Source organism: Microchirus variegatus, assembly GCF_963457635.1.
Source record: "Microchirus variegatus genome assembly, chromosome: 5".
In the NCBI taxonomy this organism is placed as follows: Eukaryota; Metazoa; Chordata; class Actinopteri; order Pleuronectiformes; family Soleidae; genus Microchirus; species Microchirus variegatus.
In genome coordinates, this window is record NC_139806.1 from 17,299,733 (window position 1) to 17,321,645 (window position 21,913).

Consider the following 21,913-nt stretch of genomic DNA (forward strand, 5'->3'; position numbering starts at 1 on the left):
AGAAGCAGATGAAGTCCACTGACACCCCTGAACTGCAAACGCCTCCACACACTCGCACTGCAACACACCATGCCCACACACATGTATCCAGTAGCATTTGTAATATTGCGCTTGACTTCTCTGTAAGAATCTTGTAGCACACTGTTGAATTTTACACACACTAACGAATGGCATTTTTCAAACGATATTTATTGTAACACTGCTTTGTTTCTATGTCTTTAGGCCTACTCACAGGATGCCTACCCCCGTGGCCATAGCACCTACAGTGGAAATGCACGTCACATTCCTGAACCACCCCCAGTATGTTATCCCAGAATAGACTGTAAGCCTTCGGGCATGTCCCAGGTGACAGACCCGGCTGGGCCGGTCTGCAGAGGGCCAGCTGCACCTCTTGACCATGGATATCGCAAGGAGATCACCGTGCCGCCACCTCCTGCTCCTCAATCTTTTCCAAAAAGCCAGATGGCAGTTTGCATGCGCAGTGACGGTGTGAGGACTGTGGTGGTGCCTCCAGATGCAGCCCACACAGGGCGCATGGGTCCAGCTCACAGGATGGATTACATGGACCCTGTCTTTGTCAAGGGGAGGCCTGGGTCATTGGCTCAGTATCCTCACCCTCGAAAGGCTGATGTCTACCCCAATGTTCCAGGAATGGGCCCGTATGGAGGTCAGATGCCTCACTACCCAGGAAATCATCAAAATATTGACTGGCGCACTTACCAGACATACAGGGAGTACATTGACAACAAAGGAATTCATTCCCATGGTAGTCGGACTATCCAGGAGAGGCTCGACAGTTTGCGATCTTCCGGTCAAATGAATGCTTCTCATCACATTCCCCAAGGAGACTGGGCTCCTAAGGGGATACGTCGGAGAAGTACCTCCCACGAACGGTCCTACCAGGGACATCCACCCCACTTTCAGATTGCCCCACGCAGTGCCTCGCAGGATCGCATGAGCGCTGCAGAGAGGATAAGCAGGAACTGGCCCCCGAGAAGTGTATCCCAAGATGGCCTTGTACACAAAGCCCGGGCACACTCCACAGACTATGCTGAGGCTGCTGAGCTAGTTCGAGTCAGTGAGAGGAGAGGAGGGTATGCACAGACAGACCAAGGTACGAGGCCCAGCAGACAGTCTATACCTCGGCATGCCATGCTTATCAGGCCTAATGTTGGATACATTGGTGGCATGAGGGGGGCACCCAACCCTTCTCTTTACTCTAAAGGACCAGACTCCCTTCAGACTCGCTCCTCACCCATGCTTTCCGACAGACCCTCACATTTTTCAAAAAGCACAAGTACTGATCATTCTTTTGCTGACCAAAGAGTTTCAGTCAAAGGAAACCATTCGGGTCACCAACGTCAGGGCAGGATACAGGTGGAATCGTTGCAGCCTATAGACACAGGCAGAGATGCTGCACTGGTGGGAAACAGGTCATCTTCAGGTTCCACCCAAAAACAGGTGCCGCAGAGACCTAGCATCCTAAAGCCACCACACCCAAACACACAGAGTCAGGTCAATGGGCGAAGCCCAACAGAGACGGGGGTGGTTCTGAGGCAGAAGTCCCCTGCTGGAAAGAACCCCAGTCCTCTGCGTCATCCTTCCTACATCCTGGCTGTAAATGATGATGGCACAGATTCCACAGGAGATGTGGTGGCATGCTGGCTTCCCAATGATGCACGGCGAGAAATGCACATGCGCCGCCTTGTGGAACAACATCACACCTCCTGTTCCAGCAACCTGGATGAGTCTCTGGACTCCATTCCATTCATTGGTAAGAGAATAATCAGTTGTAAGCATTGACATCCCATGTTGTCATGGCAACCACCACATGCAGTAGTAACATGAAGCAGGCTGGCAGGGCCTATACTGTAGCTAATTAAAGGCCTTTTACCATAGATGCTTATAGAAATCACTTTAAAATAGGTTTAAAAGTGGCTAATAGCCTATTAGGCACTTTAATTTTATTGATAATCTGATTCAGTTTATCATCTTGTTTGTGTGCTAAGGCAATGATGACAAATAAATCAATCTTCCTTCTGTTTTTGGCTTTCAGAAAGGGTTTGTGTGATATTTGACTTAACTGGGGCAGAGAGAAACAAGGCTTGAGTCTATTAAATATATTGGATTTGACTCCTGCATACACACGGTTAGGGTTAGTTTCCCTCCATACTATTGTCTCATAATGGATTTCAGTATTCTGCAGTGGTGCACAAATGCATTTTGTGGTTAAATGATTGTCATCTCAAAATCCCAATCTGTCAAACAACATAAGTGATACTACTTCATTAGGTCTTGCTTTTGGTTGCTTTGTATCAGGATAAGAAAATGATACCAAACAGATTGCTCAATGGCATCTGTCTTTAAATGGACAGAGTACCCTAAATTTCAATGTGTTGTAATCAGTTCAGCAGCAAGAAAACATTCATTATGGATCTCTCAGTGTGTTTACTTGCCCTTATGAGGACATTGCTAATAACAGATATATGCCTGGTGCTTATCTGTCATATGGTGCTTTTTAGAGTTTGTGAATCACGTTTCAAATCTTTATATTTTCTTCATCTTCAGATATTCATATGTCTTGTGTCTCCAGCTCAGTCTCTTGTATGTAATATTGATGCCTGTCGGTCTCTTTTTCATTCCACTGAATGCAGGAAAAGTGAATTGAAAGGACTCTGTAACAGTTAAGGGTCAATTCCTGCTGGTTGCAAAAAGATACTAAATCTAAAAGATCAGATCCAGCATATTTCTGTGGTTCTAAATAGTACAATTTTGGTAAGAACATAAAGGAAACAGTTTGTACTGTTCAGGAAGACCTTAAACAGAAAGTAGGTCACAAGCAGCACTCAAAGTTTTCAGTTTGACCCATGGGAGAGAAGTAATAATATATATGTATATGTATCGACTCAAAGGTAGATAGCCATATGTCTCTTCATTTATATTAATTAGAATTACCTGCTTAAGGAATTAGGTAATCATATAGCACTACCAATGGAGCAAGCCCAGTAAATAAGACACACAAGGACAACACCTCAGTAGAAATCATTGTATGACAAAGGTAATCAGACTTTGAATATTTCAGCGAGATGAGAAGCAGAGGACATTTTCACAATAACACAAGAAAAATTGAACAAGATGTGCAGACAGCAATAGTTAGCAATTGGTAATAATTTCCCTCTCCTGGAGAAAATGTAACTGCTTATTCATCTGTTCTCAAGACTAAAAGAATGACTGCTTCCTGTGCATGTGCTCTGTAAAATCACCTCACATTTTCTGATTGTGTGAACTGGTTTTGAAAGTTAAGACATCCTTTCTCGTATGTGATGCTAATATCCAGACTCATTTTTGATCAAATGTTTATGGTCTTGAGAAGTTGTTTTTGGAGTAAATTGATTATTTGTTAGGTCCACACACTTGTGGTTTAGCGATAGTTTATTCTCTTAGTTGGTAGTCTATCTGTAATGTTGGTTATTCATGAGGTTGTAGAGTCCAGGTGCAGAGAAAGCAGGCAGTGATGGTGACGATGCCGCAACACCAACATTCGGAGACTGGTGCCATGTCTCAGGAGAACACTGCCCTGATTGACAAGATTGCTGGACCTCCATCAATGACCTGTTTGAAAACCCACTGTGGCTTTTGGTCCTATAACCCAAATCATCATTTAAGTTATATTTCAAAGACAGATTTTAATTAGAACAGCTTTTTATAGCAAAGTTGTTTTATTTTATATTGACACTATGAAACCTCTTTTAGTAACTTTCTGTATTTCTTGGATGAATATCAGATGTTGTACTCTTAATTCAGCTTTGAGGTAGTTGCACACAGAGAATTATATTGCCCTTCAGTTAAGGTATCCAGGGCAGAATCACCTATCCAACCAACCTGGTGAAAGTCTTGGCAGTACAATCATCATCGAACCAGCATCGGAAAAAATATGCATGTTTTTGAGTGTCGAATCTTTGCATTTGTGTATGACTTGAGATGTGCAGACAACAATCACAGAGATTGGTCATCTTGTGTTTTACAGAGATGGTAAAGTTTTAGAGTGTTGATGACGTCCGTTTCCCTTGCCCTGTTTCAAAGTTGGCTACGGGCAGGATCTAGGACGACTCCTTTTAAATTTAGCTCCAAAAGCCCCTCAGCTGCAGAGAGCAGCTTTGTTTTCTGAGCTGTTTCAGGCTTGAAGTGCCAGGAGCGGGCGGTACTCAAGAGTAAAGAACTTCCTTCTCTCTCACAGAAAATCAAGGCTGAAAATGATCTGTTCCCACTTTGACTCACCCCTTAGTGAGACACTGTTTATGGACAAAACAGCATATTCATAACACACCTTTCACAAATGTAATGTGGTTAAATCTTTGCCATTAGCTGAATTTCATCTCTATACACAGACTTTTTGCTTTATTGTCTTTAGATGAGCCAGTCAGTCCCAGTGTCGACCGGGAGGCCACTCCTATTCCACCCTCCGCTGTGATATCTGTCGCGCCATCCATAATTTCAGGCTCCTCCACTCCAGGCTCACCTTGTCCTACCATCCGACGTCAGCTATCACATGACCAAGGTAAAAAAAAAAAAAAAGTTCTAGGTTGGCTGAGTCACACTTAACCCATATAGTTTTATTTCCCCTATGAAATGACTTCCCCGTAACTGGGTACCACCTTTTTCAATCCACAAATAATTTTACCTGAAGTTCGTAAATGTATTTATTTTGGTGAATAAAATACAGATTAATTACCTCAACCAGCAAGTTGTGCATTTCTTAAAATCTACTATTTTCTCCTGTGGTACCTTAATGTTAGCCACATTTAAATGTTATTATTTGAGTTATAAATTAAAATTAACATAGTGTATAAACCTTTTGCAGAGTCATTGAGAAGTGCTTTGTTGGAGTCGGAAACAGCCAGCAAAACGGAGAGATCCAAATCTTATGATGAGGGTCTAGACAACTACCAAGAGGAGGGAAGAGGGTGAGTGCATACCTGTACTTGATTAAAAGGATGTTGCTTTTTATCATTTTCGTTGAGTTATGGATATACCTGGCTTTGTCTCTGAATTAAAATCAGTTATCTCTCCTCTGCTTGGCTTCTTCTTCCTTAGGAGATCCTCCAGTAAACACATGCCGAGTTTTAAGGGCTTCAGAAAGGTGAGAAACTCATGGATTAAAAACTACATGCTCCTGATTCATTAACCATTGTAGACCTCTGAAATGTTGTCAGTGTTCATGTACTGTATATATTTAGTAATTTGTAATGGTGGCCCTGATATTGAATTGCACCTGGGTTGATGAAATAGTAACGTGTTATTAGATAAATCATGGTATAACCGCAAACACCTGTAGGATTGAACTTGTGCAACAACTTCAGAACCAAATTGTCAGTTTAAATATAACATTTATAGCAAATGTAAATGTATTAACATTCTAAACCTTCTCATTTATTCATGATCCCTTTTCAATTTATCTTCACTGGCATCCTTGAGAAATGTTTTCAGACACAAATGTACACTAGATGGTTATATTGCTTGTTGACAAAGTAACTATGGCATCCCCTGTTAGATTTCATCTGGAGATCTTTGTTTTATGTTTTCCTCGTCCCTCACCATTGTCGGCTCTAAAGGAAAAAACAATAATGTATTTACACTTACAGGCCCTGGATGGACATAAATCCTCTGGAGATTCTGGTTCTCGAAGGGATTCTTCTTTAGACGTCTTTGCTGATTCCTCCAAAGAAGGCCCGCTAAACTTTAGGCAGTTTAGTACAGATAAAAACAAGGTATGCATACGCACACAGTTACAAATTCACTCAATTGACTTATGCTTATCGCTAATGTTGATGTGTCTCTTGTTTCTATAGCGTGTCAGTGGCGGAATGAAGTCATGGAAGCAGATGTATGCTGTTCTACAAGGTCATACACTCACTCTCTACAAAGACAGGAAGGATGCACTTTCTCACTCTTCGGCACCATCTGAGGAGGACCCCGTACGGATCTGTATCAAGGCCTGTCTGATTGACATCTCCTACAGTGAGACCAGGCGTAAGAATGTGCTGCGACTCACCACCTCAGACTGCGACTACTTGTTCCAGGCGGAAGGGAGGGATGACATGCTCTCCTGGATTAGAGTCATACAGGAAAACACTAATCCTGATGAAGAGGTAAGTTCTACTTGGACATTTATATCAGACCAATGCTATAGTTTTGAGAGGAAAAAAGTAATTCCCATCAATTTAACGACAAAGGGAATGCAAGTCTCTTTTAAATTAAACATGAATGTGACTGCAAGAAAAAAGAGCCTAACAGACCCTACTACTGTTACTGTATACAAGGCATGTGAAAAGAAACTTGATGGTGTTCTATAGTCTCTTGACATACTGTAGTTGATTCTGTAAATCTGCCATTTGCCTTCTCTACAATCAATGTGAAATAAATCTAATGAAACACAGTTTTAATGTTTACCCTTATTTCATGTCTTTAATGTTCCTAATTGTATTTTGTGCGTTACAGAATGCAGCTGTTACAAACCAGGAATTGATCAGTCGAAAGATCAAAGAATACAACCTGATGAGGTATGAAGGACTCCACGTTGACCAACTTGGCTCATAATTATTTATATGCTGACCTAATGTTGACATTTGTCTGTTTGTGTATCTTTTTGTGGATCAGTGCACCCAGCAGCAGGTCTGAACCTTCCCCCAAACCCTCCCGTCAGTCCCTCAGCATCAAACAAGCCTTCATGGGAGGTAAAGGGGACGGCAAGATCTACAGTCCTCATTCACCGAAAACAGGAGAGGACCGGAGGGCGCTGAAAGGTAGACGCCAACTCCTTTTGGTGTGGTAAAATGTAATTTGTCATCTCGCACATCACTAACTCATATATGCATTTTGTGTAGATGATTCCAGCCCACCAAGAGACAGAGCAGCTTGGAAAATTGGCATTCCAGGAATCATAAGGAAGCCCTTTGAGAAAAAGACTCCTGCTGGGGTCACGTTCGGGGTGCGGCTTGATGACTGTCCACCTGCACAGAGCAACAGAGTGAGTCCCTGTCTAAAATTATGTTAACTCTTTAGAAATAAAGTAAAAAAAATAATTTGTGTGTAGTTGAGGAATAGTGTGATGTGAGTGGTTTCACACCACTACTAATTCACACAGTATGTACATTTCTGTTGAGATTTGACATGGTGAATTTCTTGTAATACTGTCTGCTGTGTTCTGTGCAGTTTGTTCCTCTGATCGTGGAGGTTTGCTGCAATGTGGTGGAGGAGCGAGGTCTGGAGTACACGGGGATCTACAGGGTTCCGGGGAACAACGCTGCCATTTCAAGCATGCAGGAGGAGCTCAACAGCAAAGGCATGAATGACATCGACGTCCAGGAAGATGTGAGTGACGGACAGTTTTGTTACACAATACACTTATGCTTTCATGACTGACAGCAGCTTTTCGGTGATTGATTTGTACTGTAAAAACTAAAGATGTCTCAATTGTTTTACCTCTGCAGAAATGGCGAGACCTTAATGTCATCAGTAGTTTACTGAAGTCGTTTTTCAGAAAACTTCCAGAACCTCTGTTTACAAATGGTAGGATCTTTTAATGTTGCAGACAAGTATAACAAAACATTCCATTAAATCTCTGGATGTTTAATTAATATAATCTCTTCATTTGACAGAAAAGTATGCAGATTTTATTGAAGCCAACAGAACAGAAGACTCGGTGGAGAGATTAAAGGAGCTCAAGAGGCTTGTAAGTAAAAGTCTAACATAATAAGGGTTTAGTTTAATAGAATTACAATTAGGCATGCAATTAACTCTCAGACACTGTTCATATTGTCAATTCTTTTAGATCCATGAATTACCTGATCATCACTATGAAACCCTGAACTTCCTCTGTGCTCACCTCAAGAGGGTTTCTGACAACTGTGAAAAAAACAAGGTATGACAGTCAGCAGGAGCTGGCAGAGTTAGTGGCAGTTATACAACACACTCCACTCCAGTGGCTTTGTGAGGATTATTTCTTTAACATCTGATTTATTTTAACCTAATCTTTTTAGATGGAGCCTCGTAACCTGGCCATAGTGTTTGGACCAACATTGGTCAGAACTTCAGAGGACAACATGACCAACATGGTCAATCACATGCCGGATCAGTGCAAAATAGTTGAGAACCTTATCCAGCAATACGACTGGTTCTTCACTGACGACGGTGACGAGGACCCTGTTGTATGTTTCAATCTAATCTCTCTTAATATTCAGTCTGTGCTTATTAGATTATTAAATGTGTATTAAGGATATTCTCCAACCACTATCGACAACATTAGTTATTCTTACACTTACTATCTCAATGTGAGGTTGCTTCTTCTAATCTTTTACTTGTGTGGAGCTAAGAGCTAAGCTAACTTTTCAGATGCGTTGGTGTTGTGATTGTCCCCCCAGGGTAACCCTAGTTTGCTTGTGTTCTCCATTTTCATGGCAAAAACTTATGCCTAAGAAGTTAACCCAGTTCTGAGAACAGTATAACATCACTGTTTCATTTTTCTGAAGGATTTGAAGTCGATCTACAACCAAGCTGCATGCACAGTGTTCCACAGTGTGATGGGCTTCTATTCTTGGCAAACGTTTAAATCACAGTGTATAAATTGAATTTATTGTGACGTTAGCAGCAGGCCACTTATTGTTTCAGCCACTAGATCTAAACAGCCACACATTTATCTTTAAACAAAGCTAAATAATAGGATCTCTTAGTTTCAATAACAGGCAACTGATGCCTTATTTGTGGTCAGCCATTTGTCTTACTCCTGGTCTCTCTGTTATTCCTTCCATGTGTGGCTCCAGACCACAGCTGAGAAAGAAAGCACAGTGCAGTCTCAGCCTGTGCCCAATATCGACCACCTGCTGTCCAACATTGGACGGACCGCACCATCACCGGGTGAAGTCTCAGGTAACTCACTGGGTTTTTCTCCTCAGGGCTCATTGCTTTACCATCACTACAGCAAATATTTTATCACACTAGTAATTCTGCATTTTATGAATATTCTTACAGCAAAAGAATGTGAAAAAGATTTGTTGTATAGATGATTAAATGTTAGCTGTGTTTGAGTCCTTTATGTTAAGATGAGAATCATCATGCGTGTTTTCGTTAAGTTTTAATGCTTTGAGCAAAAACAAGCCTACCAAATTTACTTTTTTAGGCATGCTTTTTCAGTAACATTTTCACTATTGGAAAATTGTTGCCCAAATTTTTGCCTGTTTGCCCTTTTTTAAATTAATTTCCTCTTTTTTTGAAGTCTGTTTTGATTTAACATTGGCATTTTTTTTGCCCAAAGAGAAAAATGTCCTCAAGTTTTATTTTGTTCATTTCTTTGCTTTATTTATATATTTCTTATGCTCAAGTTATTTTTTTCTCCCTGTGCTTTACCTGTGTTGAGACGACGACTCCTTTTCTTTCAGTTCTTTTCTTCCCCTCCTCCTCGTCTCTCACATGATCCCGGCATGTTCTTTCCCAAAGAAAATCTAACAAACAAAAACAAACAAAGTTTTAACCCTTCTGACCTCTGCCCTTCTGTGTGTAGTGTGTTGTTTTTTCTCCCCTATCCCTGTCCAGCACTCACACATTACCCAATCTTGACACAGGCCAAGTGAGCGGCGTCTATCACTCGATGATCTCACTGATGGACTCTGTTTTGTCAGTGATGGACAGCTGGGACTGTAGGAAGAAGGACGAGTGTTGTGCCCAGTGTAGCTGCCTAGTCTGCAGAAACCCGCAGCTCTTTTAAATTTGGGCGAAAGGAGGAAAAAAGATAAAAAAGAAAGAAAGAGAAGTCGATGTTTGTCATTTTTCCTGTGGTGTGCACGTCTCATATTTAAATCAATACCCTAAAATGAGGGGATACAGAGTGATGCTTCTGTACTTTCTCTGAAAGCCCTTCTGCTGTCTCTTGTTGTCTCTTAAGCTGATCGCACGGACAAGTAGCATGGTACGGTCAACCTCAGGTTTTCTTCCGGTCATGTGGCATAATGTGTCATGATGTCTAAGGGTGGGCTCGTGATGGTGGGACTGAGCTGGATGTTCCCCAGTACACATGCGTTTACACAACAGCAAACCCACACATGTGCAACCACATCTCAGGCCACTGGGTTTGTAGTGACTCATGCAGATGCACACATAGCAGTGGATGGTGATCCAAGCAGGCAGCAGTATCAGTATTTGCAGTGACAGATTTTTTGTTTTATTTATTTATTCATGTGCCTCTTCTTGTATCTTTTTTGTTTAAATTGTCGTGTGTGAGGTGTGTATTTCCGAAGCTTTGTTGTTATTCAGCATTCAAGGCATCACACTGACAACTACAGACAAACACTGCCTCGCACTGTACATCCTCATCTCATGCTGTTACATAATGTATAACACCTACACCGATCACAAACACTTTCCCTCACATTCTCCATTCCCAACCTGTATACACACCTATATACAATGATGCACACATTTTGAACCTAAAATAGGTCATCAATAGTCCATTTGCACTACAGGAACCATTTCAAGAACTTGCAACCTGCAATTTGACCCCCAAGAACTAAATTTAGTTTTCCTTTCACTAAGGAAGCCCTTGTTCCAAGACTGCACTGTCTGGTGACCCTGGAACAGTTTCCTGTGGAGTTGCAGCGTTGTTGCATTTCCATCAGCCTGTTTCTATGTGCATTTTTGAGATGGAAAATTCTAAAAGAAATCTTGAAATATTATATTGGAAAAGAAGCAATTAAGTTAATCCTATTTGTAGGAAGGCAGACGTGAATGAGTGGAATAGAAGCTGTTATAGTGAATGAAAGAACGATTAGAAATCATCTGACTGAAACCTTCCTCCCATTTCATGTCAACAGCTATTGATCGTCTTTGTTTGTGTAATCAAGTTGCTCCTAGTTAACTCTGTGGTGACGTGCACTTTTGTGCCACCTACTGCTTATCTTGGTGAACTAAATCCTAGTATTCACTATAGAGCAGTTGATAGAGACTCGGGTAGATGTGCATTGTTCTTCGAACAATGCTTTGAATGGTGTGAATGGAAACCTAGCTAGTATTAGTGAATTAAAGGTTTCTTAACAAGTCTTAAGTTAAAAACATCTGTTGCAGTTTTCCCAAAATGAAACAGTGCTGATTATGTCAGTATTATATTTTAATACATGAATGTCACCATGAAACTAACCGGTCATCTACATTCAAAACAGCCAAATTCTATGTTCTAGAGGTTTCAAGATTTGTTTTAGTTGCTGCTGGACTCTTCATCGCATCATCATTAATCACATGCCCCATTAAATATTAGAGCCTTGTTAAATAAATGGGAACAACGCAGGAAAGCAAACACAGGTGCTCTGAGGTTGTGTTGAGTTCCTGAATTAAGATCCTGTGGTTCCATAAATCCATGGACTTTTGGTCTTGTTGTCAAAAAGGCAGATTAGGCTGCTTATTCTTATGTGCTGCAGTTTGCATGTTTTCTTCTCTCTCTCTTATTGTTTTATAACACTGAGAAGATGACGTTTTGTGATTGCTTTGTTTTTTTTGTTGCTGAAATTGATGGGCTACGTTTTAAAGGGCACTGTAGGAGTTTATCTAGCGTGGATGAATGCTATATTAATAGTAGTGTGTGTGCCAGCTTTATCTCCCACAACACTCGCACTGATCTATTCAGCTCAGGCCCCTCAGTCTCTCACTCACTCATCACTTCCTCCCGTCTGTGATGTTTTGAGTTGGGAAAGAATGCCCACAGCTGGTCGGTGGCTACATTTGATGCTCTGTGACTGGCGTGTTTGTCCGTGATGTGCCGTCGTCTCATCGATACATGAGCATGAGCTGCTTTTTTGTGTCTTTGTTTGTTGCCGGGTTTTCACCTCCTCTCCTCTCATCATTCATCCCAGGCCTCTTCTGCTACTTTGTTCACTGTCCTGTGTATTGCTAGTGTGGATACATGTAATCCTGTGTCTGTCTCTGTGAGCCAAAAAAGTGTCACCTGCTTTCATTCAGCTGCTCTCATCATATTCAACGTGTCTGTCAGTTTCAATCTGAGCAAACTTGTGACCTCTTTCTTTGTAATTGTTGAATATTTTCAGACGTCACATAGTTCACAGACTTTTATTAACACCTCTCTTCTTTTTGATGCAGATTCAGCATGTAGTGACTCCTCTAAAGGAAAGGTAAGGACCTCATTTTTGTTTGGCTACAGAGATTGCTCCATTTACTGTCTTTTCTGTTCTTACATTCTTGCACTGATGATTCCTTCTGACTCTATTGTGTTCTTCTTCCAGCAGGGCTTGTGGGGGTCAGGGAAGGATCAGTGTAGCAAGGAGATGCTGCGCTCCTCCTTCTTTGCGAGCCGTAAACGCAAGAAGCCCAAGGACAAAGTTAATCCCAGCAGTTCAGATGACGACCTGGATGCTGCCTTCCCTAAGAAGGAGCTCCCAGTGGAAAGTCGGCAGCAGCCTCTGTGGTCCCCAGACAGCCGCACCGAGGAGGAGGAGGAGGAGACTGATGAAACCCGTGAAAAAGAGAAGCTCAGAAACAGATCGGAGGAACAGCAGGACAAAACCAACAGGAAAGAGTCTCTCTCCAGCAGCCTCATGTCAGAAACATCTCCCTCCCTGCCTCCAGAACACATTTCGTCCACCATTCACACCGACTCACCCTACAACTCGCCCTCACATTCCCCCAACCTCAGTTACCGCATGCCGATGGCTCACCAGTCCTCTCTGTCAGACCCTCCCTCAAACTACGATGACACGGTGTCCGACCTTGGTACGATGAACAGCACCAGCTCTCAGGCTTCGGTGCCGAGGGTGAGACGTGGCAAGATGGTGGCTCTGAGCCCAGAGGCGTGTCCCAGTGGACTGGGAGCAGAAGTTTGCTCCATCACCTCCGACTACTCCACCACCTCCTCCATGACGTTCCTAACTGGAGCTGAGCTCAACACACTCAGTCCTGAAGTGCAGTCTGTGGCTGAAAGCCGGGGTGGAGACGATGCAGATGACGAGAGAAGCGAGCTCATCAGTGAGGGAAGGCCAATGGAGACGGACAGCGAGAGCGACCTGTCTGTGTTTACTGTAGGGAAAATTGATCCGAGAGAACCGCAAGAAGCCCCGCGACCTCTCGCCTCCCACAGACTAATTGAATGTGATACACTCTCCAGAAAGAAAGCCCAACAGAAAACTGACAGCGAGTCGTCCCTAGAGGGAGCAAGAAGCGATAAAGATTCCAACAGACTGTCTCACGTTGTGGGGTCGGTGAAAGGCCGTTCGACCAGTAGCCTGAGCTCCTCGTCTCGTAATGAGCTGGATAATGAGCCTGCATGGAAGCTGAAGATCACCGACCGACTGAAGGTGCGCCTGCGGACGTCTGTAGATGACATGTTTGGTGTGGGCAGCCAGAGGAGCCGGTCCCCGGAGCGCCGCAGTAAGAAGAAGAACATCAGACGCAGACACACCATGGGCGGTCAGAGGGACTTTGCAGAGCTGTCTGTGTTGGGAGACTGGCCGCAGCAGATTGGCATTGGTTCAGGCTCTCGGTCGGAGTTGTCCGCCGTGGACAGGCTAAAGCCAAAGTGTAGCTCTCAAGACTTCTCCATTGGCGACTGGATCGCCCGAGAACGCCACCGCACCAGCAATCCCGAGGTCAGCCTGGATTTTTACGAACAACAGGGGGCGCTGTGCAGCCCTAATGCCCAAAACCTCAGAGCCTCGTCCTCTTCTGAACTGCCACATCGCTCAGCTGACGTGGCAAACGGGGATGTACCACAGAGTAAAAATCTGAGCCTTTCTGCCACCGCTCACCCACATAAACTCACCAGTTCCCAGGTGGTTCATTCACGGTTCTATCAGTACCTGTGACGGGGCGTAAATGTGTGACTGTGTATGTTCTTACTCGTGTACTTAATTGGGAGTCAGTATAATGTCTGTGTGACCAATGTCAGTGAATGAGCATGTTGTGTAAACATTGTCTGTAAGTGGTGTGCGTGCTTGTGAAAAGAGAATTACTGTACACAGGGATGTTGGCCTTGCTCATATATAAGGCATGGAACAAAATCATTTTTGTAACATTTTAATTTCTTTCTTTCTTCTTTTTTTTTAAAACGACAAATGACTTTGGGGTGGGTAAGTAGGAGGATTCCCTCCCTTCTCATATGCTTCCCTGTTATGCTGATGATTGAAAGGACCTGTTGCTCATGAAAAGTGAGCCTGAGAAATAAGCGTGAACACTCTCTAGTCAAGTGTTTTAACGGTTTAGTAAGTGGCTTTAAGGATGATCTGACTTCTAGGACGAGTAGGAAGTAGTGAAAAGTACAGATTTTTAGAATTGCAGAGAAAATTATTTTTGTGTTAAGAAAGTTATGATGTTAAAAGTCAGTGAATCTCTCAGTAACCAAATGAAGAATGTATAGATATGCTTGCTGTAAAACTGACTAAAAGCTTTAGACGCTTGTGTTCACTCTGAAGTGTACATATCCCTATTTTCTGTGTACTTGAATTGTTTTTTTGGTACAGCCTGTGTGTAGACTGCTTACAAGCGCTCTGCTGACAAAACGGGGCCTTTCTAAAGGTACGGAGGTGACGTGGAGACACTGGAGTTATGCAAATGGTAAAGCAGGTGTCCTTCATCCCAGCTGTGTGGTTTACAGAGCAGCGAACAACATCCGTGTGATGCAAATGTTAACGCTGTGTTTCAAAGTGTTTGTGGTTCACATGTCCGTCGGTGACTGGCAGCAGGTTGCGAAGAGGAAGAAAAAGAACACGAGATTGTGAAATCAGAAAAGAGAATTATGTTTTTTCACATCAGGAAGTGCCTCACAATGAAATGTTATGGGTGCCATGATGTCTTTGTCGACAACACAAAGATGTTACTGTTAATGACGCGTTTATTGTCGACTGTCATTCTACAGGTTATATAACAAATGCCGAGCTTCCATTCCTTAGGCATTCCACTCTGGTCTTAACACGTTTTATACTTTTGTTTCTCCCCTCTCTCTTCCCATTTTTCATTTTTTGATTTTTAACAGAACTTGAATTTTAAATATTCCTTGTAAAATAAGTAACTTAAATGTACATATAAATGCCATGTTTTAGCTGCTTTACTTGACATTTCCATCAGATTACAGGATTAAGTACAGTATTGAGAGATGACGCTCATGAGGCTTGTGTGTGTGGGGTAATGTGGGCAGTTACAGTAGGTACTTCTCTGACGAGAGAGAACAAGAAGGAATCCAGAGGTCCCTGTCAGAGGAAACACTTCATTGAGTTGGACCATTTGTACCAATGTCGTGTTTCTAACTGTGAGAGGTGTGTCCTGAAACACTGGAAATAAATTTTGTCAATGGCAAATTCCCATGTATGTTTTTTTTGTTAAACAGTCACTAACGTAGTGTAAATTGACAAAGCCCCCCCAAAAAACACAATCTTTCAAAATGCTTTATATACAAGTTGCACATACAACATAAACATAAAGACTTAAACAATATAGGATTTATACACTTTGTACATTAGCTGACTGGAAACCACAGACAACACGAACAGAAGTGACGTGAGAGAAAGAGATTCAAGCTATTTAACACACAAGAAATCAGGGAAATCCACAAAACAATGAAAGGTCCAGCAGAGTTAACTCACCGTTACACAGGTGTGGAAGGTAAATAGACAAAAGCGTATCTGCAAATGAAATATTCTCAACATTTGCTTCAGTATGATGCCATCTTTCAAACAGTTATTTTGCACTCAGTCTTTTCCATGTTCTAAGATTAAATGACCAATACTCTGCTCTTTTTTTTTTCCTCACCCAGCTATGCTTTCAGGAAAATAAAATCATGATTTGTGTTTGAGACAGAATGCACACTTCAGACAAAGCCGACCCATATTTACTCATTTTCAGTGGGCTGCTAACATGAACATTTCACCCACAGTAAGGCACAGTGACAAAGAGTTGAATTCAGATTTACACTATGTGGAGGGAAATTATGGTCATGTTGTTTATTTTTGTTGTTTAATATTCTCTAGTATTGTAAAGCAACTGCTGCAGTCAGACATCAACTTGTAGACAGGTTACTATTTTAAGAACACTGAACAGAGAAAATTCTGAGAAACAAGTAGCTGTAATCGTACTCGGGTTGAACACAATAATCAGTAAGTCAGTTGGCAAAGGTTGTCAGAAACGGTCAGCCTTTTAAAAGATGAATTTGATCTTCTCTGGGGATGTGTTTATTGTGTGTGTGCTGCAAAGCCCTCAGTTTAGGTGCCTGCTCTGGAATGGTGACATTTGCCCAACGTTGGTCCTCTATTTGTCCACCAGAGGGAGCGCTACTCCACTCATTCCAATGGCAGGGAGCGATAATAAAATAACTGATCCCATCTGAGATTTAACTCAACATATTTCTGTCTGGTTTCCAGGCAGCACGGGGTGAGGTAAAGTGAGGTCCAAGGCCGCTGCACTTCAGAGTTGAGGTCAAATCAGACGGGACGGCAGGTTTATGGGTTGACTGGGGTTCGAAAGATCTGTTGCATATTGTGCTGTGTAGGTATAGTTGGCCAAGGAGTGAGCGAGGGGGGTGGGCTGGAGGGAGGGAGAGGCGGCTGCTCAGGGGAGCAGGTTTAACTGTCATCCTCCTCCTCCTCCTCCTGTTGGTCGTCTGTTAGAACCTCCGGCACCCGGAAACACTCCTCGAAGAAGTTGACCAGCGACTGACTCAGGTGCTGCTGTGTCCCAACACTGTGGAGAAAGTGTCCTTCATCTGGGTAGATCTGAAGGTTAGAAAAAAACAAGGAAAGTTAATGTTTATGTGAATATAAAAACTAACTAAAATGACACTAAGGGCCCTGCTTTACAAAGGCTTCCATCTTCCATCGCCATGCTTCAAACCAGTGAAGGTTACCATGCAAATTAAGTACAACATCATTTCTGGTTTGTGAAGGCCACCGTAGTTCGTAACACACTCGAACTACGGTGGCCTTCAGCTGTGTCAGCTGCATCACGACAAAAAGAAATGCTCATCTGCTGAAGGTGTAAAAACAAGCCAGTCATTGCTGCACATTTGCATTATTAATCTAAAATGTCACTTTATTAGGTACACCCAATCATCTGCATGAATACTGCAAGTATCGTATCAGCCAATCAGATGGCAGCAACTCAATGCATGTTTTTGCTGCCCCCTCTTTGCCAAAAACATGGGTATATTGCCACATATCCTTTATGCTTTCAGCAGATTTCCCCTGAACATTACACCTTACCCTACACCATCTCTGCCTTTTATATTGTGCTCACAGGACTGAACATTTGTGTTGACCATGTAAAGGCCTGTACATACTCCGCAAGAACAGAGAAATTTGTTTTTTTTCTCAAGGTGACGGAAGAACAAGAACAACGTTAGTTCTGGCCAGGACAAGTGCAGAACTCCTCACAGGGAATGACAACATCTCTGCATCAAATTCCTGGCCGATCACAATAGTTGTCGGACACCACAAAACTGCAAAACAAACTGCAAGGAGAGTATGTATAGGCTCTTTGACTTCAGACTCACTCACCTGCAGAGTGTAGTTTGCTTTCCTGTTGATTAAATGGTTGATAAATTTAGCCGTGTGCTGGAAGTGAACCTTTTCTGTTGAGCAGAGAGATGAATTAGACACCATTAATAGCGTTTCATGCTTTGCAGCGCTGGGAAGAAAAATATATCCAAATTATTTCTGTTACCGTCAGCAGTCGGGTGAATTATCAAGTACTGTTTTTCCAGAAGCTGACCCGCTCTGTGTGCTAGGTTTGCCATCTGAAGGAAAGAGGGAGTTCACGATCAATCACGGCGTCAACAATGGAGCTGTTGTCTGAGTGCCATTGCAGAAATTGCATCATGACACACAGAGGAGTTGTAAATCCACTGATGTCTCCATTGTTAGGTTAAATGTGTTTCAAAATCCAGCAGCTAATGTGCAGTCAACATTTTAACTAAGGAAAAAATACCAGAGGATGTCAGTGAGGTACGTTTAGATGTAATCCAGGACTTTTGTTACACTTTTTGCCAACACGTATATTCAGATTATCCTTAACCTTTGCAACAAGGTCCATTTTATTTGGTGTCCTTTAGATTTTGATAATAAAAATGCAAACTCTAGGCACTAGAAACAAACACTGAAATCTTGTGACGGGACAACAGGTCAACGGCATGGCTTGGAAATCATAGAAAGAGTTTAGAAATAAGATGAACAGTAAATTAGTAGACTGCTCATGTGTCCTTTTGAGATAAAAATCCAGATTTTCTTAATGAAACCTGTAGAACTTGGTGCAGAAGAGTGAGTAGTTTACTATCTTCAGTTTACAGCCAGGAAAAGTTGTCATATTCAAAGGATGTATCTTCAAGCAGGCCTCAATTTTATTGGGTGAACCTTTTTTTTTATATGGTTTCTGAGTCAATGTCTCAATTCCTCATACAATCACACTTAAATACACCTGAAATTCCAGGTTAAGTCAGAAAAAAACATTCTAATCTGAAAGGGACTTTACCGCATACACTCGAGAATCTGTCTTTAATCCGAGGTATCGCTCCGAAAAAGCAGAGGCTGCAATTTAGAAGAGGAAGGGGGGGGGGGGTGGGAGAAAACAAAAACAAAAAACAAAAAACAAGTTTACAAAAGATCAGTCGTAAAAACATCCATAAATGAAAGTGTGAGAACCTTATACCATATAGTTCAAAATCAGTGATGGGCGAGACAGCTGCTCCACACTTTAGTTGGTTAAACTCTTCAGAGCTCAGAAGCATCGTGGATAAATATCCTCCATAGGCCTGGACAGAACAAACATAAACATGATAAAGCATGAAGTGTAATTAATGACACAGTGCAAGTGATTTCCATGTAATACAGGTGCTGTATAACAATCACAGGAGCCTCTTTACCTGTCCATAAACTCCCATTCGATTCTTATCAATGTAGGGCTCCTTAGATATGAACCTGAAAAATAAAAGAATATGAATCAAACTGAAGAAAATACAATTTCTGCTCACAGGTCCAGTAGAGAAGTCTGACCTGAGCGCCTCCTGCTGGTCCCGCTCCTCTAACTTCCCCAGCTTCCTCCTGACTTTGTGGAGAAGGTTGGTTCCCTGAAAGCCGCTGCCGTGGCCGTCGAAGCGGATCACGATGGTGCTGAAGCTGCTGACCAGAACTGTGTCCCAGTCCACCTGGAACTGCTCTGTCACCATCTGACCACCGGGCGTACCATCACTGTGGGGGAAATATTGAGTCAAACTAGGAAAATCCCTCTCATGATACCATACACACACACAAATGCTGAGAACTGTTTGTGTTCTTTACTGTCCTACATTACATTAACGTAGGACAGTATGTATAATATGTACAAACACCACAAGCACAGGTATACATATGCCATGTATACCTGTGCTTGTGGGTTTTTAGGTTTGTACAGAGTGGCAGTTGTGTACGTAAACTAAGATCGAATCCAAGTACAACATGTGACCATCATCTCTGCAAGTTTTGATCAAGTGAAGCAGAACAAAATTAGAGAGGTTTTAGTACAGAAAGTACAGGCGAGGTCTCATTTATCACATTTTAGAAACATCTGTGCCATTTGTATTTTCATGTATTATCATGTATTACTTATTAATATTATAATCATATTTATAATATTATACTTATAATTAGCTACTTTTATTATATTATACTTGCTTCTATTACTTACTTATATTATACTAATAATTAACAACTTTTTTCACTTTTATATCACTATTAGTGTTCAATAAGTTCCTGCAGAATTCTATGTATTTTCCATTCCACAAATGAACACCAGATGGCGCGATTGAGCTGTGTTTCTCTTTGTTGGCCTGCATCTCAGCGGGATCGGTCTATATGAATGATTGACACCTCGTTGGTTTCCTTAGAAGGGAGCTGTCGTCTTGAAATTTTGATTGACAAGCTTTGTTAGCCAATGAGAAGCAGCAGAACACCCGGATGTGACTGGCTGCTGCTTTTGTATAGGGTAATGCTTCCCCTGGGGTCGTTAAGTCAGCTGGAGACACCCGAAATGTTTTGAGTGCAACACAGGAAGTCAGGCTGACTGGAGAGTGCTTTGTTTGCACTGAAAAATCAACTTTTCATGGTAAGAGCAATGTTACAGTTGACGTTCGGTGAACTGATTTCTGTTGTCTTTGTTATTTGGCTGTTGTAATGCTCTGTAACGCTTTTGGAGTGTGTTTTGCAAAAAGTGTCGGCGATTCAGAAATGCGGCGAGTGGGTTGACGTAGTGGTTCCATATGAAGTAATATGTCTTTTAGTTGTTATTTGAGCATTGTTTGTCACATTTAAAATAGGTTTATACAGCCTTGTAGCACCCCAGATTCTGCTGTTTACTTTGATGCCCAGAATCAATATATTCTCTCAAGGTTCACTTTTCACGCAAACTTGTTTCTGAATTCTTTACAAAGAATCTCTCAGGGTCCCCCACTGGGGGATGTTCAGGATTAAGGGGTTGTGTAATAATATTAGCGTCTTTTCTAATGTCTAATATTTAATATACAGAATATTTTAATATACTATATTTCTGCAATAATAGTGAATAATACCGACCGGTGCTGAAACAATGATTCCATCAGCTGAATGACAGCTAATTAATTAGAAATTATTTTAATGATGCATTATCTTCTCAGTAATTAATCCAGCAGTAACTTTTTTTTAAACGCAGCTTTCATTCAAATAAACGAACAAAATCACAAATATTTGGGGTTACTCCACAAGGGCCAAACCTTTTCTACACATTTCTATTTTTGAAATAACGCCAGATTTCGATTTGGAAGTGACGCATAGGAATCACTGGAGGAGGAGTCGTACTGTGTGCAGTCATACGTACACAAGCAGAAGTAAAGGATAATGTGCAGTTTCTACGAATCCAGCTGGCTTCAGGATCTGCATCGTCAGGGCTGCAACGCACAGGAATAGCAAACTTATTGTACACTGTGACAGATGGCTCAAGTCACACTGTTTTCTGACCAGTCAACATGAAAATAGACACGTACTGTAGTCGTCTATGGTGATGGTCTTGTACTCCACTTTGGGCATTTGCATGTTGTTGTACGTGTTGTTCACTCTTTCATTTGTCTCCACGTCAAACACTTCTGCAGTCAAAGAGAGGACAGGCCCTTTGTTATAATCTCTCAATCTATCAATAGAAAACATGTTTGCTGTGAATGTAGAGCAGGGGTTTTGTGACTTGTGGAAGCAGAGTGTGCAGTTAAAGATGACGTATGGGGTTAGGAGGGTTTATTATGCTTGTATAAGAGTATAGTCGTTTTAAAATAAAAATGCATTTGAATGGATACACCAGACAGAGCATGGATCTCATGTTTAAAGGAGATGCTTAGTATGCAAAGAAAGAAGAATGACATCACTTGTGTAGTTCCCATAAGTGCTTGGGAAGGGCTGGGATTGTACTGTATTATGTGCAATTTTATATATCTATATATATATATATATATATATGTATATTGATGCGTGTGTGTATGTGTATATATATATGTATATACTGTATATATGTGTGTATGTATGTATGTATATGTGTGATTGTATGTGTGTATAAATATATATATATATATATATATATATGTATATATGTATATATGTGTATATATATATATATGTATATATGTATATATGTATATATGTATATATATATATATATATATATATATGTATATATGTATATATGTATATATATATATATATATATATGTATATATGTGTGTATATATATATGTATGTATATATATATATATATATATATATATATATATATATATATATATACACAGTTATCTGAGAAGTATATCAAAATTAGTAATACAACAAACTAAAAAACAAAAACCTGGAGGAAATAAATAGATCATACATATAAATGTATGTATGTG

General features: G+C 41.3%; 2 protein-coding genes across 2 annotated transcripts in view; one reads left to right on the forward strand and one right to left on the reverse strand.

Moving 5' to 3' along the window:
• Positions 1-15,239, forward strand: part of arhgap21b (Rho GTPase activating protein 21b) — a 32,880-nt gene extending 17,641 nt beyond the window's left edge. The window contains exons 8-24 of the mRNA XM_083890248.1: positions 223-1,774; positions 4,412-4,558; positions 4,862-4,964; positions 5,095-5,140; positions 5,643-5,768; positions 5,850-6,149; positions 6,499-6,560; positions 6,658-6,803; positions 6,885-7,027; positions 7,213-7,371; positions 7,491-7,569; positions 7,659-7,732; positions 7,832-7,921; positions 8,040-8,207; positions 8,820-8,925; positions 12,139-12,170; positions 12,282-15,239. Of these exons, the coding sequence (XP_083746374.1) occupies positions 223-1,774; positions 4,412-4,558; positions 4,862-4,964; positions 5,095-5,140; positions 5,643-5,768; positions 5,850-6,149; positions 6,499-6,560; positions 6,658-6,803; positions 6,885-7,027; positions 7,213-7,371; positions 7,491-7,569; positions 7,659-7,732; positions 7,832-7,921; positions 8,040-8,207; positions 8,820-8,925; positions 12,139-12,170; positions 12,282-13,856 (4,908 nt within the window). The 3' untranslated portion in view covers positions 13,857-15,239. The remainder of the gene's footprint in view (positions 1-222; positions 1,775-4,411; positions 4,559-4,861; positions 4,965-5,094; positions 5,141-5,642; positions 5,769-5,849; positions 6,150-6,498; positions 6,561-6,657; positions 6,804-6,884; positions 7,028-7,212; positions 7,372-7,490; positions 7,570-7,658; positions 7,733-7,831; positions 7,922-8,039; positions 8,208-8,819; positions 8,926-12,138; positions 12,171-12,281) is intronic.
• Positions 15,240-16,604: 1,365 nt separating this feature from the next.
• The window catches only part of LOC310927289 (A-type potassium channel modulatory protein DPP6-like), a gene marked incomplete at both ends in the record, with an annotated part of 78,937 nt that continues 73,628 nt past the window's right edge, over positions 16,605-21,913 (reverse strand). Inside the window, 9 exons of the mRNA XM_083889583.1 lie at positions 16,605-16,754; positions 17,535-17,608; positions 17,701-17,773; positions 18,505-18,560; positions 18,682-18,784; positions 18,896-18,950; positions 19,026-19,220; positions 20,860-20,929; positions 21,026-21,124. Of these exons, the coding sequence (XP_083745709.1) occupies positions 16,605-16,754; positions 17,535-17,608; positions 17,701-17,773; positions 18,505-18,560; positions 18,682-18,784; positions 18,896-18,950; positions 19,026-19,220; positions 20,860-20,929; positions 21,026-21,124 (875 nt within the window). The remainder of the gene's footprint in view (positions 16,755-17,534; positions 17,609-17,700; positions 17,774-18,504; positions 18,561-18,681; positions 18,785-18,895; positions 18,951-19,025; positions 19,221-20,859; positions 20,930-21,025; positions 21,125-21,913) is intronic.